This window comes from Lepisma saccharinum, chromosome 3 (genome assembly GCF_977018435.1).
Source record: "Lepisma saccharinum chromosome 3, izLepSacc3.1, whole genome shotgun sequence".
In the NCBI taxonomy this organism is placed as follows: domain Eukaryota; kingdom Metazoa; phylum Arthropoda; class Insecta; order Zygentoma; family Lepismatidae; genus Lepisma; species Lepisma saccharinum.
The window spans coordinates 115,014,243-115,038,581 of NC_139231.1; the positions used below are offsets into that span (position 1 = coordinate 115,014,243).

General features: G+C 36.1%; 1 protein-coding gene across 1 annotated transcript in view; it reads right to left on the reverse strand.

Moving 5' to 3' along the window:
• Window positions 1-24,339, reverse strand: part of Trpgamma (Transient receptor potential cation channel gamma) — a 449,908-nt gene that overhangs the window by 44,105 nt on the left and 381,464 nt on the right. The window contains exons 9-13 of the mRNA XM_083119232.1: window positions 15,463-15,602; window positions 13,874-13,977; window positions 12,652-12,785; window positions 7,174-7,300; window positions 5,423-5,618 (exon numbers count right to left, since the gene is read on the reverse strand). Of these exons, the coding sequence (XP_082975358.1) occupies window positions 5,423-5,618; window positions 7,174-7,300; window positions 12,652-12,785; window positions 13,874-13,977; window positions 15,463-15,602 (701 nt within the window). The remainder of the gene's footprint in view (window positions 1-5,422; window positions 5,619-7,173; window positions 7,301-12,651; window positions 12,786-13,873; window positions 13,978-15,462; window positions 15,603-24,339) is intronic.

The following is a 24,339-nucleotide window of genomic DNA, read 5'->3' on the forward strand; positions in this document are numbered from 1 at the left end:
TGAAATTTAATTTTTATCCAAAACCCTTGTGTAGAGTTTAATGAACAGAGTTCACACTGGCTCTCATGCAAAAAAATGGTCAATACTGGAGAAGTCAAGAGGTCAACGCCTGCCTGATTTGGCATGGAACCACCACACTGTATCTGTTCTGCAAGCTTTCTTAAGGTGGACTAGTGGCAAACGTAAGCAAGATTCATGAAACAAAAGATCTTATTTATGATAATGCTTATGTCTAAACTATCATGTATGATAAATAAGTATTATTTTGAATTAAATATTAATTGGTCTACATATTATGCAGCATGTACATTAATGGATGTTATTGATAAGCCCTTTCAAATTCATTGCAAGAAAAAATTCTCATTAGCACTGATTTCTTTATAACATGCAATTTTTGAAGGCAGTGCAGAATTGAATACAATTTTAGTATTAGATAAGATTAGACCATTTTAAAAATAAAACTATTAGGTTTAAACTAACTTCAAACACATGCAATTACTACTAGATATATAAAAGTGAAATTTGTTAATGTATTGATGCACCAGACCATTGTATCATATTATATTACATTTTAAACATACAATCTTTGGCATACCTTGCAACCAACGGTATGTAAGTTTTGTTTTCTTCAGCTACAATGTCATAATCAGGATACCAATGTTTATCCTCATATGCCACATCTGTGGAGACTTTAACATGGGGGAAGGGGGGAGGGCAGAGGGGTACTATACAACTGGTATCGGTATCAGAACGTATCAGTTAAAATTTAAGCGCTGATACTTTTCTAGATTCCAGATGCATGCAAATGTGGCAATTTTTTCAAGTGTACATATCCCGGAAAATAAGCAAAATGCATAATTTGTATTATCTTAGCAATAAAACTGCAGGAAGAAGATTTTTGTAAATAAATTATTATCTCATATGAAATTATGAATATTTTAAAGCAAACCTCTGGCGGAATGATATAATATATTAGGGTTGGGCCAATATGAAATTTTGGCCAATACCGATAAAGTAATGATATAAAATTTACCAATACCGATAAACCAATATTCTACCGATCCGATATAAAATTAGAAATGGTCCTTGAAGAACCTGAAAGGTTCACTGACCTCCTTAATAAATGTGTGTTCAAGGTGACTGCAGTGAAAAAGAAATTTCCATATTTAGACATTTTTTTATTTTAGAAATTAGGGCATGGAGATTATCCATAAAAATTACAACAAAATGGCAGAATTTTGCACTAAATTATCAGATATTTATCGATATAGCAGATGTTGGTAATTTTACCGATAAACTGATATGCCTATATTGGCCGATACCGATAGAATACCGATTAATCGGTCCCATCCCTATAATATAGTTCCAATTGGAAAATTTTAATCATATCGAACTGCTTTGAATAGATATGATTTTCAAGTATCAGCACTGGTAGAAATTGGTACGAGTATCCACAGTGGTGTCGGTACCAGCTCTGACTTACAGGAAGTGCTTTCTGCCCTTAACTTTGGACCTCCACCCCAACTCATATTTCACAGTTGCCATGCATGCACACGTCCGTAATACCACATTAAATTAATGTAACCCCCCCCCCCTCAAAGTACACTGAATTCGCACACCTCCTGCAGGAAGCACCATCATTTTCTCCACCATTACTTCTGATGTTTCATCTATCCTACCAACCACATTCACTCTGCAAACAATTGAAACACTTGCGTGAGGACTAGGGATGGACAATATCGGAAATTTGATATCGCAATATATCATCAAGAAAATGTCATCACAGATGACACGATCCGATATATTTTCTGCATTGTGATATCGGTGATATATCATCTCCACGATATATTGCCAAATATTGTGGCGATATATCACTGACAAAATATGTATTGATTAAATATCATGATGATATATCACCCACACGATATATACGTATCACCAAATATCATGACGGTATATCACTGACATGATATATATATATATATTGCCAAAATATCATGACGATATATTGCAGACATAATATATATTGCCAAAATATTGTGACAATACATCGTCTAGTTGATATTGCCTGGACAATATTTTTTCATTATCACGATATATCATCTGGACGATATATCACGCAACATTAGTGAGGACCTTCTTGCTGAACATCTGCTCACAATTGATATCCTCATCTGGCTATACTAAAGTATCTGAAGTGATCTTTCAGTGTAAAATGTATTACATTATTTCGTCTGAAATTTTATCCAATACCAGTATCGTTACAGTCCCCCTCCATGCCATGAAGGCACATATGATTATGGAGGTAGGGGTATGCACATTCTCGATCTTTGCCGTAGTGAAGGTGACGTGATGAGCACCACAGAGCAGATTTATGCAGGAGCATTATCAGAAAAATTCCCACCTGAGATCACAAACTCTGGGTCTCCTGTGTGGCAGTCAGATGCCCTACCGACAGGACAAACTGACACCAATAAAATAAAGCTTACTGGTACCAGATCAATCAGGCGCATATATTCTAGGCTACCTAGGCTATCGCCGAAGCCCAGATTAAATACAGAAAATAATCGACTATCAAATGTGACTGATGCTTCACTCTCAAACAACGACTGCGGGAAATAAAACTGCGTCGGGATTTTTCGTCCAAGGCTTGTTTTCCTTGTGCTCGCTCTATACATGGGGATGGACTCATTTCCTTTAAAACTACCACCAGACTTCAGCGGTTAAATTCTTCCCCGACCAGCGCCTGGAGGTGGTCTGTGACGTATTTGTAGTGGCTTCTTAGACAAGGAACTCTTCGTTTTACAACGGCGGTAAAACCTTACAGCGATGCCAATTCACTAACCAGCATGGGATTTTCCCAGGTAAGGGAAATTTTTAAACTAAACTACTATTACAGGATTGGGAAAAGAGTGGCTGGCATGTGATAGGGGATTTGTCCTCTAGGCCAAAACAACACTGTCCTATCGAACACATGTAGAACTCACAGGCTGCTGACCTTCTACCAACAAACCACGCTTTACCATGTTTTCAACCCCTCTGCTGCTTTGTTTATGACTGGCTGGGGTAGACTGACTGGCCGAAGATGACAAAGGGCATTTTGCGAGTGGAAATCGCATTGAAGGAAGTTTAAGAAAATTATGTTTCTTACTGTGTGGATTTTCTTAAGTGTATTGAGTGCGTGAATTACATATATATGTTTTGAGTGATCTGTACTGCGTCGCGTAGTGAACGAAAATGAATGACATAATTAATGAACCAGTGCTGAAACAATTTACTTTGCTTTTGCATGAGGATAAACTTCAAATCGTGAAGATATGCAGGTCTCTGGTATCGTAAAGAAGACAAGAATGGATTTGATTTGTTATTTTGTGTTGCTCTTCTGCCACTTTAGCTAATCGCGATGATGAGAATGAGTGACGATACAATGAAATTCATGAAGGGTCATTCACAAAGAATACCCATGTCCATGCCTGGATTTGAACCCAGGTCCCCTGGCATCGTAGTGCACTGTGCTAATAACCATTTTACCACAGAGGTTGCCAAGAGAAGAATGGAGTTCCTGTCCAAATTAAATATTCAAGGTAAGAAGTTTATTATACGCGTATATTTTATTCTCGCACGTAGGCCTACATAAATATTTCACAATACGGGCCTCTATATTTTATAAATAACCATGAAATATTTGAAATGCTTTCCTTATTGTTTTTATATTAATGAAAGTGTTATTTTTATAATTATTAGTAAATTGTAATGTATGTATTTTAATCGCAATGTCACATCACAATAAAATCCAAGAAATTGAACGAAAAAGAGTCTCCCATTTGAACATTATGATAGAAAGAGATAGCCCAGGTTTTAAACCCAGCATACGCCACTGAGATCAATATTTTGCCAATCTGATGTTAAGTAACAAATGTTCTGTGTTGAATACGAATGTATGCCAGAACTGTATGCTCCATTATAGGCTATTTATAGAAATATCAGAATGAAAAAAATGATCTTCAATATCGACTGCTATACCAATATGCATATATTGGTAGATATATAGACACCAATGATTAACTATTTTATAAACAAATGAACTTATGAATGTATGTTTAAGCATGAATAATTAATACACAGACACATGCCTATTTCATTTTTGGCAGAAACATAAAATGTGAAATAACATGTTGTAATGCTCATTTTTCATGTTTTAAAAGATGTGAGGTTCACTTTCCTCCACACGAAATGATGTGGCCGCGGTGGCTCAGTCGGTAACGTGTCTGAGTACCATGCTAAAGGTCCCAGGTTCGATCCCCAGCCGGTTCAAATCCAGGAACTTTTCTAACGATGGAAGCGGCCCCGGCACCCACCCAGCGTTGAATAACATGGGTACCTGGGGGAAACCCTGGGGGGTAAAGGCGGTCAGGGGCATGATGCTGATCACATCACCCCCACTCACGACCGGATCAAGAAAGTGTGGGGCGTTACCCCCAACCCCCTATACGCCTTCATGGCGTGGTGCTATGCACAGGGGAGCACTTTACCTTTTTTTTACCACACGAAATGATGCGATATGAACTTTAAAGTACAAAATAAACTCAAACACACAATGTAGAGTTTATTTACCAACACAACACACCTTGAAGTCTAAATTTTCTTGTGAAATGTGCAAAATCACAGGAAATTGATTGATTCTGCTGTAATTTGAGAAGTAAAAAGTGAACTCAATTTCACAGCAATAAACTTAATACTCTGATAACTGCATAAATGTGCTACTGAAATGGAATTGTTTATTTTGTGTAATAAGTATAGTTATTAAATAAAAGTTTGATTATATCCACCATTTTAACACTGATATGCCATTCTATAAACTGCTTTACATCCTGAAATTTACCCAGTTTTGTACCAAAATCTTGATATTATATTCAGCATAAATATGTGGCTGTATTAATATATAAGCTTTCTTATTTGCAAATATTTAGAACAAATTAATAAATAATCTATTTTAGTCTATAAAGTTTACAACCTATGTTCTTAATTTTAAAAAGTAGATTTATTGTTTTTGAAAACATGCACATTGTTTATTTCAGCTAATTCCTTAGCTTCTTACTTTAATTTGATCTTGTGCATCAATATATCATAGTTCAAAAACAAAAACAAAATGTGTATGTATTAAATACATACACTCACACATAACTCTCAAAAAAGATTTATTATGAAAAATATGAGTACTTACGTATAGAAAGAGCAGAGAATGAATGCAGATGACGACAAGGCCAGAAGATAGCAAGACAGCAGAAAAGAGAGTTCAACTTGTCTTGACTTCATAGGAGAGTGATATCACAACAGGGCATCTCCAGACATTTAGATTATTGTTTATTCTTTCACATATTGACAAAATATAATTGGAATTGGTTTAACTTACAGAACTTACGGAAATCAGCTGATATGAGTGGTTCATCATAGCGATAAGCAGGTTCAGGAGGACTACAATGTTGATGACTGAATATGTTCCAAACATAAGCATTCCCCAGAAGCGTGTGAAGCTCTTTATGCCGGCCAGCTCGAAGTTGTCCAAATCGATCAACCCAAATACTGCCCAGAATAAGGTTTGTGTTGTCTCAAATAAACTGAAAAAAAAGATGTAAAAGATCACACTGAACAATATTTTTGTAATGATGAAAACACACAATTAAAATCATGAAGTTTTATAAATTGCAACAGGTAACAGGAATTGAAAAATCCTGAAGCTTGATTTATTGCAACTTGGAAGGGATGACATTAAAGAGGAATGGTTCAACATTGTTAAAGCTAATATGTATTTATAAAATATTTCTTGACTTCCATCTCACTTAACAAATTAAGATATTAAATATGAATATAGTTTTTCTTGTATGTACGTATTGCTTGCATTGTAGAATTATTTTCCTGTAGTTTACGGTTATTACAAGCATAAGAAAACAGTTTTTCGTTGTGACGTTTCAGGAGAACACATGCTCCCTTCATCTGATGAAGGAAAAGAATGAATATAGTTTTCATTAATACAGGAAAATTCAAAATACAGTTTAGTACTTAATCAATTGTTACTGATTATTTGTTGGAACTGACATCACATTTCTTTCCACTTATAATTCTAGAAAGACAATTGAAATATGACAAATAACAAGAAAAACATTATTACATAGCCTTTCCAGTCCTATTACTATTTTAAAACCTGTCCCTATTCAAATTCTGCTTTGAAACAACTTAAGTTAAGTTATAAACCCATAATTAAAATGTGAAAACTGAAACATTAGTGGTTTCATGATACCATGTGGTAGGTTAAAATATTAGCATAAAAACAGCACTGCTTGTATTCCTCAGTGGTAACTTAATTTATTAATTTCAAAGGCCTACTCAAAAGACTAAGATGCAAATTGCATTGTGTCAATGCTGTCTTTGCAATCATCTGGCGGGAGTTTGTATTTCTTCCACTTGACAGTGATGACGTGCTGCTAGGATGCCATCATCACCACGGTGCACCTCTTACTCCCAACTATCAATCCGGCAGCAGCAACAGCATCACAATTCAGCAGGTGCAAAATGAAAAAAAAAATTAATAATAATAATAATCCATGCTGATGATTGCAAGGAAAATGAAGGCAGTGGACCTTTGAAATTTACCAGTTCAAAACCGAAAGAAACAAGCAACATAGGAAGAGTTGTTTTTGTATAATTTAGCACTTTGTTAATTCTATTAGGTTGTCTAACATAGTTCTTCTATTCTGAAGTCCCTACACATACTGTGCTTACTCTCTGTGTGTCTCCATGCATCCATAAAACTGTCTTAATCCATTGAAGGACGGCCACTTTCTGATCTGAGAGCTTGAGAATCTGTGTCTGAGGATATGAGCCCGTAACAAGTCGGAACCCGCTATTTATACCTCCGACAAACGACCTGCCCCCCAACCACCGGGGCAAGGTCCTATTGTTACCTTTCGAACAGGGAAACCATTGAGAGAAAGCAACCGTTGGCTTACCCGGCTACTGGCAAAACGCAACCTAGGCAAGAGCATTTACAAATATCCAAACTTTAACACATATACCACACAGCAGAGTATATAGGACTGCATCAATAGTGATGCCAACTTTTCATGGATAAAGTGTTAATTACATTACATTAATTTCTGAATAGGGAAAACTTACTTTGCAAATCTACGCCACACTATACAAGCATCAGGATCACTGGGGGTTTTTGAATCATACTGATACGTTGCATTAGGACATCTCTGTTTCTCCATATCAGCATAATACCACAGCAATTGGTTCATACCTGAAATTTTGAACACATGACAGAACAAGGTAAGTACAATACAGCACAGCACAATATAACAGTTTCCTCTTGTTTATTTAGTTTTTAAACATGCCAATATACATTATCAAAAGTTTAAATTATAAGAGAACAAAACCTAGGTTTTTATTCATAAAACTATGTGAATGGAACTCTACAGTGCAAAGCATAAGTTGCTATCCTGCTGCAATGTTGGCATTTAATTGATTGCCATGTCCAATGAAGTGACTACTGCTATGTGAATATATTCAAACTGGATTAACAGCCACCAGAGAGAGAGAGAGAGAGACAAAGACAGTTGCTAGTTGCAGCTAAGCTGTGACATTGTCTAGTTGATGTGAGTTGCTGCATAGTTTGGAACTTGCAATTTCAGGTTAGCAACTTATGCAGCACCCTGTATATAATTTATCATTTTTGTTCAAGTAAAATAAATTATGTTAAATATTAACAAGAATTTCTTAGTTCCACCTTATCTGTAATTGCTGTGAAGAGACTGCAACGTATCGTACCCAAGGTACGCGCAAAAATAATAATAATTAATATTATTGTATTCACGGATAGTGAACAAAGGGAATGTTGATGAATATAAATTGCGCGCAAGAAATTTTCCTCAGATTTCTGTAGGCCTGCAGAGAACTGATGGAAATAATCTTTTGTGAACTACAAAAGATAAATAGTGTAAGTCGATAATAGACTTTAGTATTTTTTTATGAATAAAATGTGTTAAACACATTCGGTAAGGAAAAATGAGAATTAAAATTCTCTATGATTTAGCGTGGTTAGTCAAAATAGGGTTTAAACAAGTACACATTTTAATATTTCAATTGTTAAATTTAAGTTAATTACATTTATAATTTTAATAACTAAATAAATGACAGAAATATGAGATTATCAGTTTTATAAGTTTTAAATAACGTAAAATAAAGAGAACAGTTATAATAAGAGCTGACTAGATATACAGCCAGTACATTATTCAATTAAACGAGCTACAGATCAATAATAACTAAATAAGAGCGATAATAAGAATTATAATATAGATAATTATAATAACGAAGAGAATAGTGAACACATTGAGTTCTTTGATGTTTATAATAAAATGTATCACATGGAAATAATATAAATATTAAGATTACCTTTATAATTATACGCATTTTACATTGAGATTTAATTATTTTGTATATTTTTCTTACATAACTTTACATAAAAGCTAGATTTGAAATCTAATACGAAGATTAATAAGTCAATTAAGAGCATAGGAGAAGTTACAGCTACGATCGTGAGTTATCAGCAGCCACTTGTCAGATTTTATTAACAATTTAACGACACAGTCATGAGATGAATTACGACAGTCTTGAAGGAGTAAAATATCATTAAACATGTACATTACTTTGATCCATCTAATTTGGGATACTTCATTCCAAATACGACTCAATTAGTTTATTGAATGTTATTTCAAGTTACTTAGAGTACTTCCTAAAAATTTTTTCCGCATGGTAGAAATTTCCCATCTTGTAAAATTCCCACTTAAAATTTCCCTCACATGTATTTCATACTTCTCGAAGCGATATCCAAAGTCAATTTCAACTGCCTTCATGGTAAAATGTGTTTCGTCAGCAAAAGGATAAAGTTCAACTCGGATGCACCGGGAAAATTCCTTCCTCTTTAAGCAATGGGGAAACTGGAGTGACATTCAGGAAGACAGAACAACTCAAGAAATATGCAAGTGAGGCATTCTATTCGTTTCTTCCGGCAACAATATCTATTTACATCGACAGAAGCAAAATTCTCTCTTAACATGAAGTAACCAACACGTTGCAAATTAAACAGCAGATATCTTACATTCCACATTAGCCGGGGAACTGAATAAACTGCGACAGAGCATTCTTTCAACTCAGGTTATCAGATCGAAAGAAACAAGGGAACATGGAATTGTATGTCTGTTCAGAACGATATTTCTTCATCTGGCAACATTTGGAATATAAATTGCAATTAAGTTTTTATTTTTATGTTATTTAATGTTAGATGCATATGCATATAGTTACACACTACCTATTGTCAACTTTCATTTTTTTTTCTCCATATTTTTTTGTATTTTTAGGCTGATTGCAATATCATTAGGAGAGAAAGAGTCTATAATGGACAACGAAATTTCGGATTCTTAGAATATTATTTTACGTATTCCAATTGTCATGAACACTATCAGCAAGTTGTGTATTTTACAATTAATCTTTATTAATGACGTTATTTTTAACAATTATACTAATAGAAGGGCGATCGTTCGACACAGTATTTTTAGTAATATTTAAAGTATTTCATTCAATTCAATTGTTATTTATAAATATTTTCAGTCAATTTAAGCATTCATATATTTTCAGAAACCAATTATAATTTAAATTTTGCAGTAGTATACAGTATACACTCATTAAATCTTCAAGAGTATTTACAGCATTACATTACATTCATATGTAAAGTTCAATTTGCTTTTAGTAATTATTAGTAGTTATATTTATTTATTTTCTCTTCTCCAGATTGTAATTATATTTGGTGTGTAAAGGATGGCATTAATCAGAATTTGGGTAATTTATAGTAAGAGTAAATGTTATGACTGAATCGGTACTCCTTTTCAAATTCCATTTCCTCAAATATAACAACCCTCAACTACAAGATTTTTCATACTTGTAATATTTACAAGTAATACTTTCTTAAAATAAGGGTGACTTAGAGGCGCCCTTGTCTCAACAAAACCTCTACACATACCGACATATTAAGTTCTCTCACACACACATTACACTAACGATCAGGAGGAAATACCTGTTCGGTATATGAAGCAAATTTCCTTTCCAAAACCTACCTGAATTGCCTCACAGATAATTCAAATTTTAACGGTGAAATGAACATTTTAACAATATTATGAAACCATATTAACAGTCCTCAGTTCAACTTTTTCACAGATGTCAATGTCTAGAGATGGTCACCAGCTAAAACCTTGGAGAAATAAGAAATCAACACGAATTACACCTGAAGGACGCAGAGGAATTATTTGTCCTACGATTTTTTTTGAGAATTTCTCAAGATTTTTATTTCTGAGATTTTTCTTTTATTTTTTCGACACGTGGAAACAGGAATTACAATTAGACCTTTCATCAATTTTAATTACGCAGTTCAGCGAAATCAGTTGATAAGCTAATCTTCAACGCTGATAATACATACATCGATTTGAAGGAATATTTACATACAACTAAATACTTCACATTCACAATTCGACGATATGCAGTTCTCTACTGTACGTTTTTCTTCAATGACAATATTTGTAGCTGCAAAGTTAATGCATCACAGTGAAAAACATTTTTCACGGCCACAAGGAATTGACTATATACATATATATACATGGTTTGGTTCAAGAAGAAACTTCATTGCTATACGCAGAGACTATTAAGTGATGATAACAAGAGTAAAATTATGGTATTTTACTTGAACTCTTTGTGAGAATCAGGATAACTCAAGGATTATTTTATGGACAAATGTTAGTGCTGTGATTTTATCTATCGAACACTATTATATTCTTATCTTCAAATACATAAATTCATGTACATATATTATTACTCAAGGACAGTTACTGATACAGTGTATATATTTTGATTAACTTCAAGTTTTTTAATTAAATATTTACTGTGATAATTGACATATATTATAAATAAAAATGACAGCGATATTTACATGATACACTAAAGTAAGAGACGGTGAAATTTACATCGATAATATGACATATGTGTGCAAGTGTAACTCGGATGAGTATCACAAACTTTGCCGATTTTGTAAATAATTAACTTCAAAATATTTAATAGTGTTGTGCAGTGTCAGTGTTTACAGGATTGATGACATATTACCTCATTAGTGTGTTACTGTGCCACACACCTTTTAACTAGGTCAATACGGATGGAACAATAACCTTATAATTGTGTTACGTGTTGTGTGTTTACATATTTTATGCATAGACAATCATAACGTCAACGTGTGTGACGTAAAACTCTCAATCATTGCATACATGAGTCAGCATAACAAACTCACATGTCAGTGTTCACCTTTCATACGCTGACAAGTATTGTTTATTTATTTTGTTTATTTATTGTTTATTTTTCTCCATTCCTTTTCCTTTTTTCAAGAACAATATTACTCAAATTTCACATTTTCGGTTATGGTATGTTAATTCAATAATTTTGGGACTATATTTTGTAATAAAAAAAAAATCTCTGCATAGAAAGGATCGATATGGAATACAGCTTTAAATTTTTCATCTTTAGGTGAAAATCAAAAGATTTTCATTAGGGGGTAGAGGAGCGTATCGTACCCAAGGTATTGGGTAAGAAGTATAAAGTATTAGGATAGCAGGAAGCAGAGAAAGGAATGCAGAATAAGCAATTAGGCAAACGTGAGGTGAGTGTTGGGATTGTCAGGTAGTGTGGGCAGTTGGCGAGAATAGGAGAGAGAGTAAGGACTACGGATTGTGAGAGAGGAGCAAAGTGGGGAACGACTATTGGACGATGGTGTGTGACAAGAGACAAGTGATAGTTGAGAGGACAAGCTAGGAACAATCTCCATATATTTGTAAGGCAAGTAATATCCTTTCCTTAACCAATCCATATCGGTTCAGTCACGGAGAGTATAAAACCCATATCTAATCTAAGTTAATTTCTATCGCCATTCCTTTAAAAGGTAACCTCTTGCATTTGTCACATTTAGGCCAAGCGAGTGATAACCATCTGAGAGATGAATAACAAATAACTACATCACCCAATTAAATCTAGAGGTTCTAGGTTCGATCCCAAACGCAGCATGGGAGTTGCGTTACGGCAATGTTCATTAATATTTATTAGCAGAAACAGATTTAATATATCCAGTCTCATAGGTGCACAAGTCACACACATTTTGGTAATTTTTCTGGGTTTGATCAAAGCGCAGCAGCATGATTATGAGTGTGTCCAGCTTTATCAGAAACTCTGGATAAATCATTGCATGCAAACTGTGCAAAAATTAGGAAAAAAAGGGCTACGAAGAAAAAAAGAAGGAGAAAAGACAATAAAATAGGAACGTAGCTGTTTACTTACGTGCACCAGAAAAGAGTTCGAGCATTCACCATTTACTGTCTTTGAAACAGAAATAAAATGTTTATCATGGCTCAAGCACAAATGCGAGAGGTAAGACAACTTTCCCAAAATACAGAAGAAATCCACAAACAGCAGAACAAAATATCTAAAGTAAAATAAATTCAAAGTAAAGCAAATTAATAAAGTACAAATACAATGATGGAAACACATGTTTAAAAGGACACTTACCACAGGAGAAAGCAAAAAGCACCAAAACATACAAAAAGAAGAACTTCATGATGTCCATAACCATCCTGCTAAGAGATACTTGAAGAGGTCCTAAATATGGATTTACTGAGAAGATGTACACCAATTTTAGAGAGCTGATAAAAGAAAAATGATAATAATAGTTAACCTGTTATTGCTACCAAAATCTACATAATACACTATCATGTTTACAGTCAAATAATATGATAATACTTTTGGGCTCTCTCAACATTAACATCAAATTATAACAATGTAGTGGTACTGAAATTTTAAAAAAAAGTATCACTGTACTGCTTTAATACATGACAGATACTTTAATATTATGTCATACACTAATCAGAAAATGTATTTTCATCAATACTGTGGCTGACAGTAAATATACAATACAGTAATTTTAATTTATTAAAACTCTGAAGTATTAAACCACATACACATAGGGAGATAGAGATCTCGTGAAGGGTCAATGCTTTCAAATGACAGTCACTTGAAAATATCTTAATGCTTGTGATAGAATCCTTCATTTCATTATCTGACAGTGATCTCAGCCATGCTTTCAAATTGGCATGGTGCATATCAGTAAGTAATAGTTCTAAGACAGAAGCTGTAGATGACTTGAAACCAAGCTTTTTAACAAAGTGCCTTTTCCTGAGCAAAGAAGAAAGCTGCCACACCAACTGTTCTCAGTTGAATGCATGGATGGTTGCAGATAGGGATTTTGTGGTTTGAATTGTGCACACCATCTGCCAATTCACTATCTCCTATGAGTACATGGTCTTAGTAACTGCAACAATTAATAAGAGTACCTAGCCACTACTATCTATCAGAACTTATCTAAGGTTTCAGTTTTAGCCTCACCAGCCCTTTGAAATTTGATTGTAGGTCCTGCATATATTGTATTCTTTTTCACAATGAAAATGTACATTAATATTTTCCAACCAGTTGTAAAAATGTGATAATTTGGAATTTAAATAGCAAATACATCAGCTTTTTTTTAAAAAAATTTGTAGTTAGATTATTTTTTATAAAAATTAAATCAATCTATCATCACTGTTCACAAAGAAAATGCATTTTTATATATATGCCTCTTCTTGATATGCTTTAATTTGTGTGTTATGTGAAGAAATGGACAGATATATCGAAGCAAATTTTAATAATAAAAAGGTTATTCTAATTGAACTATTTTAAATATCTTTGTCATGGTTACCTAAAAATATTTGCAGCTGAGAAAAGTCCTTCAGCTATAAGCATTGGGTCCCACGTGTCCCACTCTTCCCTTGGAAGATCTGTTGTACGTGATTCTTTTTGGACCTGTAAAACAAAGTGAAAAGATGTAAAGTTGCACATGCATTCACCTACACTGTCTTCATCACCTCTCCAACCAGTAACATTCACACTGACTGTGGATATTTATAAGCACACACACTCACACATACATATGCAAGGTGTCACTGTCAAAAATGGACAAAATTTCACACCACGTAGAGTGAATCAAGATGAACAATTTTTCTCTGAATGTGTTGCTCATTAAGGCCTCATTTCGATATTACGTGCTCTCGAAAAAATGATTTTTCTATCCTGTATCCTATTTTGTATCCTGGCATGGCAATGTTTTCACAACATTCAACCCCTTCAGCATGTCTTCCAAAAGAAAAAAAATACGAGTGGTAACCATGAACCTGTGTTGAACGACTAAATAGATGCAGATTTTTTTTTTCAAACTTGCTTGTGGGACTTGAAGCCTTATCCAGCAAAAGATTGTTAAATATAGCAAAACTAACTCACTCACTCTCTCTCTATCACACACACAGAGATATGAAGAGGGAGAGAGAGACAGAAAGAGACATGGTCAAATAATTCTTAAAAAGAAGAGCTCTATCAGTCCATAAGCACCAGTCTGCAGATTTCATATTTTCTACACCGAAATTGACAGCATTTGAACGATGCAGGTTAATGGGAGCGAATGAAGAATATAGAGAATGTCTCCAATTTCATTCATTTTTGGTATACTAACTAAATTTGGCCTTCTAACCACAAATCTGTTGTTAAAATGCGGGGGTCACATGTGGCAATAGGGAAAAAACCAATATAAGTGAATTTTTTTTTTACAGTTGTATCACATTGTTTTAGGAACAAAATTTTAACTAAGTTTGTCTAATCTAACCTTACCGGAAATGGTTCGTTGGGCTATCCGTGAATGGTTCATTGGGCTATCCGTGAATGGTTTGTGGGCTATCCGTGAATGGTTTGTGGGGCTACCCATGCATGGTTCATGGCAACAATTTTTTCATGTGACCCCCACATTTTAACAACAGATTCGTGATTAGAAGGCCAAATTTAGTTAGTATACCAAAAATTAACGAAATTGGAGACATTCTCTTTATTCTTCATTCTAGTCGGTTAATGAGAAATGAAGTGATATTCCCCCCCTCTCTCTCTCTCTCTCTCTCTCTCTCTCTTCCTTTTTAAGTATGGAAAGTTAAGCTGAAAATAAATTACTTACAGATATGTGATTGGCTACTTGATATATGATACGATAGTTACCTTTCCATACTTCAGGATTGAACAGCAAAAATGGTAAAAGCATATTAAATTACATAATCAGTGAAAGAAGAAATAATAATAATAAAAAAATACTATGTACGTAGGCTACTACTCTAACAATATCTAAAACTGATACATATGGAATCCTGAAACATATTCAATGGATTTTGAGGAGCTATTTCATTAGAGAGTGTTCCATAAATAGCTACCTGGAAAAGTAGAAAAAAATCCATCACTTGCTTGCTTTCGTACCTGATAATAAGCAACAACACGCAAGGCTACAGTGGCCACATACAGGGAGTTAGTAACAAAGTCTATCACGTTCCACATATCATTTGCATACTCTTCCAAGCCAATATCCCAAAGTTGTTTCACTTCACTCCATATCAGACCTGAAAGAAAGAAAATAGAGATAATCTAAACTATTGTGTAAAGAAATACAATATTGTACAAACTTACTATTTAGAATCGCATGGAATAGCTTTCTTCCAGGTATGGGATTTCTGCTTATTAGACTGTAATATGGGACAATAACACCTGTCAATCATTCCACTACGAGTGTGGTACACTAGAGCATAGCGGGTTTGAGGGTGGAGGACCCAAATGATTTCGAGCAAGTGTAAATGGTTCCATGCAGTACTCTAGCAGGCAAATGGTACCATAACCAAATCTGACCTACTCGTGTAAGAATATAGGATTGGGATGGGAAATATTTCTGTGCACAAAAAATTAAATTTAATCACTAGGGCTAGGATTTTTATGACTTAGCATATTTTTTTTGGTAATGATGATGTGTTCCCCAAACATATAGAAATTCATATTATGAAGAAACTAATAAAATTAAGGTGCTTTTTAAGGGCATATTTGGCCATTACTGTGTAATAGAGTATATTTTGATGGATTTTTGGTCATATTCAGCATATTTTTGCATTTTCAAGAAATATACAGGCATTTAAGTGGATTCGTTCTTACTCCCACGTTTACTCGAGAGATTTCTTTCCTTTGGACTGTAGCAAAATCTTTTTCATTTTTATTTGAAAATTTAGAGAAAGTAGAGTAGAGGCGGTAAATGTGGAATGGTTGACAAAAGTGGAATACCATGATATTTACAACTACATATGTCTACCATCTATCGGGGTAGTTTAGAACCATCAGACAGTATGTACAGATGGCAGCACTGAAGCAACCCCCGCCATCCACTGTGAATGTTTGCTGACAGAGCACATAAAGCTGTTTTGGAGGGAGCGGACTTTTTTTTCGTTACCGTCGTTTTGTACACACAAAGCAAACACAAGGTAAGATTTCTGCAAGTGTTCTACGTGACATTGTTCACCAATGTCGTAGCTAAATAAGCATTGTCAATTAGGTGTCCTGGAAGTTTCCGTTATTATCTAATTTAAGATTAAAAAAGAAAAGTAGTTAGCGGGTAATGTGGAATAGGTGAGGGTGGTTAATGTGGAATACTTATCTTTTTCAGGCCTTGATACAATTTGTTAAAATCACATTTTTATAGTTTTATGACTTCCTGCATGCAGTTATAAGTACAGCTAAATGGCAGAGAATGTTTATCATGTTGTGGGGGGATCAAGACACCCTCAAAATTTCTGCAACTTGTTAACAAGAACATTTTTGGCAAATATTCCCTCGACATTGATCTTATTATGCGGCAGCCATTCCTTCTTCAGCCCTTATTACTGTTCTTATTACGAAATTAGATTTTCCTAAACCCTTGCAGAAAAAAAATGAAATTGTGCCCATGTTAAGATACAATAATTACTGTAAATGTATTATGACAAAAAATCCTATATTTAATCTGCATATTTAATGCTCAAAATGGTCTCTTTATATTTTGCAGATTCACAGACCCTCCAAGAATGCCGAAAGGAGGAGTACAGCAGAAGAAGTGGGACCCAGAGAAAATGACGCAGGCAGTGACAGCAGTCAGGCAAAAAGAAATGGGATTTCTGCGTGCCAGCAAAACATATGATGTTCCACGGACCACATTATTTCGATTAGTTAGAGAACATTCTGACAAATCTGCAGATAACGCTGCAAGAATACGTGTAGGTCGAAAGCCAATCTTCTCTCCAGCTTTGGAAAATGATCTTGTCAGTTATGTCTTAGAAATGGAATCTCGTTAATGGACTCACAAAAGGTGACATTTGTTCAATTGCTTATCAATTAGCTGCTCGAAATAATGTGAAGTAGGCATGGCCAAACGGATCCGGATCCGAAAAATCCGGATATGTTTGGATCCGGATACGAAAATCCCAGATCCGGATCCGAATATACCGGATCCAGATCCGGGTCTAAAAGTTTCAGGTCTGGATCCGGATCCGAGAGTTTCGTATCTCAATCCCATTATAATATTACCACACCTTAAAAGGTATTATGATCTTCGATTACAAAGAAATTTTTCATTAGTTAGTTCTTTAAGATTATTTTTCAAGCGTTGTTCCTAAAATATTTTGCTACGCATCGGCTAACACACTCGTGCAAAAAAATAATCTTACTTGTTTAACATAAAATGTCAGAGGTGATTTTGTAAATGCCATTAAAACGAATATATATTCATTCGAATGTATTGGAAATGGAAACACACATAAATGTGACACATTCCATTCCAGGATGAAACCTTTAACACATTTAACAAGATAGAAATGTTATACAAAAATTATACAATTGTTCTACAGTTATAGTTTTAAAAATTAAAATAAAACATTATAATATATGCAGTGTTATATAATTACAAAGTGTAAGACTAACAAGGGAGGTTATCTAAGTGTAACCCTAAGATTTACATGAAACTTCGCAAGTGTATAGAGGAGCCCAAAGGAAGAAATACGTGTTTGTTGTTTCGGCTAAAAAACTGTTCTAGGGGTCAACCCCCCTCAAATGTCAAGATGATGACAAATTTAAGTGGGCATTTGACCCCTGTGTCCCCCTCCGATTTCCATGAAATTTGGCAGGTGCATAGAGGCGCCCTATGCCCCCTGCTTCTTCCTATGTCATATTTACGTGGTTTCAGGGTCAGATCCCCGCGACAATTTGTCTTCATCTTGACATTTGAGGGGGTTTTTGCCCCCTAAAACAGTTTTTGTAGCTGAAACACAAAAACACGTATTTCTTCCATTGGGCCCCTCTATACACTGCCTGGTCCCGGGTTCGATACCCGGTGGAGGCACAAGTGGATCGGATCCCACTTTAAACTGTAGGTCCAGTCCCAATTAGCCTTAGTGTGCATAAAGTGGACTTAAAACAACAAATCAATCAATCAAATCTATACACTGCCAAGTTTCATGGAAATCGGAGGGGGACACAGGGGTCAATTACCACTTCAATTTGTTCTCATCTTGACATTTGAGGGGGAGGGGGTTGCCTTCTAAAACAGTTTTTTAGCCGAAACCAAATAAACACGTATTTCTTTGAGCCGCTCTATACACCTGCCAAGTCTCATGGAAATCTGAGGGGGAGACTTAGACCTCCCTTGTAAGTGTAGTAATTACAAATCGCGCGCGCGCGCGCACACACACACACACACACACACACACACACACACACACACACACACACACACACATATATATATATATATATATATATATATATATATATATTAGCAGGTAACAATATGTTATAAACACATTCTTACTTTCCAAAGAAGTTCTCATGTGGGATGGCAAAACGGAACCGGATCCGAAAATTTCGGGTCCGCGGATCCGAAAACTTTTAGGATCCGGATCTGGCCATCCCTAATGTGAAGCATCCATTCTCTGTGGTAAGAGAATGTGCTGATAAAGACTGGTTTAGATTGTTTATGCAAAGACAAAGATGTAGTGACTCTTCGAAATCCCACTGGAACCTCATTTGCGAGAGTAAATGGCTTCAATCGCGAAAACGTGGCTAAATTTTTCAACAACTTGGAAGATGCCTTCAAGAAGTTCAATTTCCCCCTTGACCGTGTGTATAACGCAGTGGCGTGCGGTGACATTTAAACTAGGGTACGCAACATGGGCCAACCGAAATGGATTATGGGGGCCAGAACCCCCCCCCCTTTCCCTGGCCATCATGTTATTCAGGAAATAACTTCTTTCTGCAATTTTATAATTGGAAATTTCTCATCCTTGTATCAATATTCAAATGTAACGAGGTAAAATATATGTATGATATTTTATTTTCGCAAATATATTCTGATAGTAGCTACGTAGAGTCCAACAATTCAACTTCGATTATTTCCTTCATGCAGTGCGATGAACATTGAACGGAAGGAAATCGCACAATCATTTTCCGTCCTTTCAAATTTCATGTCAAAATTAGATAAATCTCAGTATCCTCTACTATTTCACACCTTTCGCAGAGGAAACCAACGAATAAGGCCAACAATAAAGTTTCACTGTTTTTCTACTCAGTCAATCACTCTGTAGAGATATTTTTTCTTCTCAAAAATCAAAATGCCTAATATACTGCTTACCATCCTTCACAACTCTTGCCTGAAACAATTCTTCCAAGTCAGGAACAGACCTTCCATTTCGGATTGTTTACACTTTTTTTTTTTCGTAAATTCCGAAAATCCCTTCTCCAGAATGTCATCAATAACTCCCGGTCCCCCTATTTTATCACTTTACAGCACCGACAAACAATAGAAATCCTGTAAGGTAAATAATATGAACGAAACACTCGCTGCAAATTTCACACGACAGAAGAAAGCAAAAGTCAACCTCCCACGGTATGTTGTGTCCGGTCCGCTATGCCCGAAATCCACGCGTTCTTGTGGACGAATGAATCGAAGTTGCCAGTCGACAAAGTATTTTGTAGAAGGGAGATAATTAAGGACAAGTAGAAAATACGTCAGCATACATCCCAGAACACTTCAAAAGCTAAACTACCGTACATCAATTTGCAATGTTTTGCGGGAGGCAGGGGGCTCATTCGAATCCCATTGTAATCATTGTGTTTTATTATGTTTTTCTCTTATCATTCATTCATATCGTGGGGGAATAATCAACACCCATGCTATGGAACTCAAAGGAAATGTTGATCCCGAAAGGAGATAAACAGATACTCTCATACTCTGAGAATTGTGCGAAACTTGCAAATTGTTCACATATTTTCCCCTCGACACAGTGACAGTCCATTCTGGTCCTCACCTCCCTATACGAAAAAAAAAAAATGCTAGTGCAACTTTAACCTCACATAAATATTTTATATGTGATAGTTTACGCGTATATTAAATATGATCTTTCACCACTAAATATTCTTGCCCTCCTCTCTGATTCCTGTATCACTTTTTATAATGTATTTTTATTGCAACCCAACAGGATCTATCTACGCGTGGCTACTAAATGCTAGTAAGCTAAGCATTCCAGAAAAAAATACATGTTGACTACTGTCAACACTTCATACACTGTCAAAATCTTGGGTACCCTCGATGCTTAGAACCGGGAAAGAAGTGAGAGAGAGGGTAAGCGCGGGCAGACCCAAACACGTGGTCGGGGCTGATATGAGCCAATGGGGTTACCTTCCGAATTTCTAGGGTACCAAGCAGAAGAAACAGCGTCTTTCTGCGGAAATCGGCAGGAATGCGGATCGGGTGTGTGCCGAAGTCACAATCGGGATCATTCGGGACTGCCTTCAGGAAGGCAGCAGCGTGTTCGTGCGGAAATCGGAATTTCTTGCAGTGGAACTGCTTTCGGAGCGATAATTGTTGAATTTTCATGTTCGGGGAAGACGAAAATTTTTTTATTTTTCTTACTGTGTTGTGGGTACGCAGTGCGTACCTTGCGTACCCCAAATGCACGCCGCTGGTATAACGTAGATGAGAGTGGACTTACTGTGGTGCAAACCAAACAGGACAAAATCATTACATTAAAGGGGAAAAGACAGTTGGGTACTCTGACATCCGCTGAGCGAGGATCACTAATAATTGTAGTAACATGTATGAGTGCGGGTGGTTCATTTGTCCCTCCCATGTTAATTTTTCCAAGGAAAAATGAAAATGTTCAACTGATGAAATATGCACCTCCAGGTTCCATCGCAGCGTGCCATCCCTCAGGCTGGATTCAACTCTCAGTATTCACTAACTGGTTTCGTCACTTCATCAGTAAAGTAAAGCCAAGCAAAGATGACCCAGTACTCCTCATACTTGATGGCCACTACAGCCACACCAAGAATATTGAGGTTATTGGCCTAGCTCGGGAAGAATCTGTTGTTATAATTTCTTTGAACACTCTACACATAAGCTACAACCTCTTGATAGAACATTCTTGGGCCCTCTGAAGAGATATTACAACGAGGAGTTGAGATTGTTTCTCCGTAACCATGGGAGAAGAGCAACTCATTTTGACGTAGGAGAACTCTTTTCCAGAGCTTACATACGTGCTCAGTCGGGCGAGATTGCTGTTAATGGATTAAAATGCACAGGGATTCATCCCCTGAATCCAAACGTTTTTAGGGATAGTGATTTCATTGGAGCTACCAACACAGCCAGTAATGATAGTGTTAATCCACAACCATCCACATCTTCGCCAACTGAAAATCACACACCGCCTGTACAGGAAACAACTTCACCAAGTGAAAAGTCTACAAATGCTGTCTGCACTCGCCGATCAACTCAACCTAACCATGCAGTAACACCATGGGATATATCTCCAGTTCCAACTACAAGTAATGCACAATCCAAGAGGGGAAGCAGAACCACTTCGTCAACTGTACTCACAGGAACACCTTATAAACATTCTCTACAACACTCTCTTTATGATTCAGAAAAGAAGAAATCAAAGAAAAGCAACTCGTGCAAGAGATGTATCTTCAAAGAATCAAATCAGTGTGAAGGGAAAGGAAAATATGAAATGGCAAAATCCAGAACGCAGCGTGGCAAGAAGCAGGAAGACATTGCAAGTACAAGTGAATCGACCATTGAAAGTGATGGAATCACCTCTGATCATTGTAGTGTGATTGGTGAAAGTGTAGGTCCGAGGAACCCAGACACTGAGTGCTTGTTCTGTGGAGAGAATTGGTCGACTGATGTTCCAGGCAGTAAGTGGATCCAGTGTTTATTGTGTGAATTGTGGGCCCATGAGCTCTGTAGTCCATCAGAGGGAGATGTGTTTATTTGCGATTTTTGCAAGTAAATTTGTAGTTTTTAATTTAACTGCATAACGAATGTCGAATTAACATAAATGAACAGAACAATAAGGCTAAGTGTCAAAGTTGTGTAATCTCTAATTATGAGGGTAATGTGGAATACTGTATTCCACATTAATCCCCACTTTCATTTTGTTGACATTTCGCACTTTATTCACTAATGTTTTTTTTCTTCAAAAGCACATTAATTATTTCAAATATTCTGAGTGTTTTTTTTTAAAAAAGGAATGCATATTGTATTTTTTTGTTGAATTTCATATCAAAATGTGCACAAATAAAGTAATTATAGTTCAAAACAAAAACGGTATTCCACATTTGCCGCCTCTACTCAATTCATTGTGCATTGCAACTCAGGACCCATAAAGTGAACTAAAAATAGTACGTATGTGAAAATATCTCAGCATTTAGATATTGATGTTTGAAACAGTCCAGTTATAAGGGCATATTTTTCAAATTATAGTGTATATTTTGTAAAATTTCAGGTCATAAGAGCATATTTTGGTGATTTTTAGGTCATAAAAATCCTAGCCCTAGTAATCACAAACCTATTCAGTATGTGGTTGTATACATGAATGAATATAATTCGATTCATGTAGAAAATGCATATATATCATCATAATATTAGAGTTACACAATCGGAGTGTGAGCCCTTTGGAAATCTCTACACATAAAAGTTGTATTATGGAATAATCGTGAAGGAGTGCATGTCTCTGTGAAGAGGTGACTGAATATATACATGGCGAATATGCTCGTCCATGCATGATGTATTACCCGGTAATTGATATGCAACAAGGAACCTCCATGATGGAATAGGGGCAACGTTGTAGCCTTGTAAACAAGGGTTCCTTGGTTCAATACCCGGTGAAGTTTCCGTGGTTCGGATCGCACTTTAAACTGTAGGTCCAGTGCCAAATGCCTTATCTGAATACAGGATGGACATACAACAAACTTTGGCTTCTGACATGCAACAACAATTAGCGGGCTACCACTCATCGGTCAATACGTTGGAAATTTTGCTATAATTATAGGATAGCTATTGGCTAACCATTAGCCACCTTATACACTACGGAAGTCTCTAATTTTACGAAAGTATGATACCTTCTCAGGTATTCATTCATTCCTTTATTTTGAACCTTCCCAGTGTATTCAAATCCATTCACATACAAATCTCAGCTGTTCACTTTACCTCTTGCAATTTACCCATTGCTGGATATCACATGGCAGAAACAAAGTTTTTTCTTCCTGGAAAAAGACTGAATGTAGCTCACTACATTGGATGCTAGCCTATAAAATATTTAGCGCAATTAAAGTAACCTACAATTTAGCTTAATTGAATTGAAGTGCTCAGTACTTGAAGAGACTTGGACGTCCCCACGGATTAATGGTTAGATGAAAGATGATTGTTCCTTGTTTGGGTAGTGTCCGGATTGGCAAGCGCTCCGTTGAAATGACTCATCATCAGATCTTGTTTCTTCTTCTTCTTTCTTGCCTCGCTGTTTCCGGCGGCGTTTCGGGTCTTTAAGTGGTGCGTGTCCCAATTTTCTCGTGTCTCGTGGTCGTTGTCCCATTGGAGTCGGATTGCCGGTGTTTCCTGTGTTTTCTCTCGAACGTAGGGGTCTCTGCATAGTGGCCGATTCATCGGATTGTAGTTCGTCATAGGTTCCATAGTTTCCCGATCGTAGATCAGAATCGCTCTCTGTATTAGAAGTTGATCTATGTTGTTGAGAACTGCGACGTTCTTCTTTTCTTAATTTGGCGGTGGATCTGGGTCCAGCGAATGGCGGTATCATTACCACGGGTGGCAGGAAGTGTTTTCTCTGTGCTCCTGCACAGGTATCGCTATTGTTGATCCCCTTTATATCCATCGCAACGCGTTGCGTCGCGATGCACAATCAAGGCTTCAGTTGGCACCGTTAGGTTTCCACCTTGATTCTCGGGGACTGGGCCTCCCCGGATTCCATGATGGAGCTCCGAGCCTCACTGCCT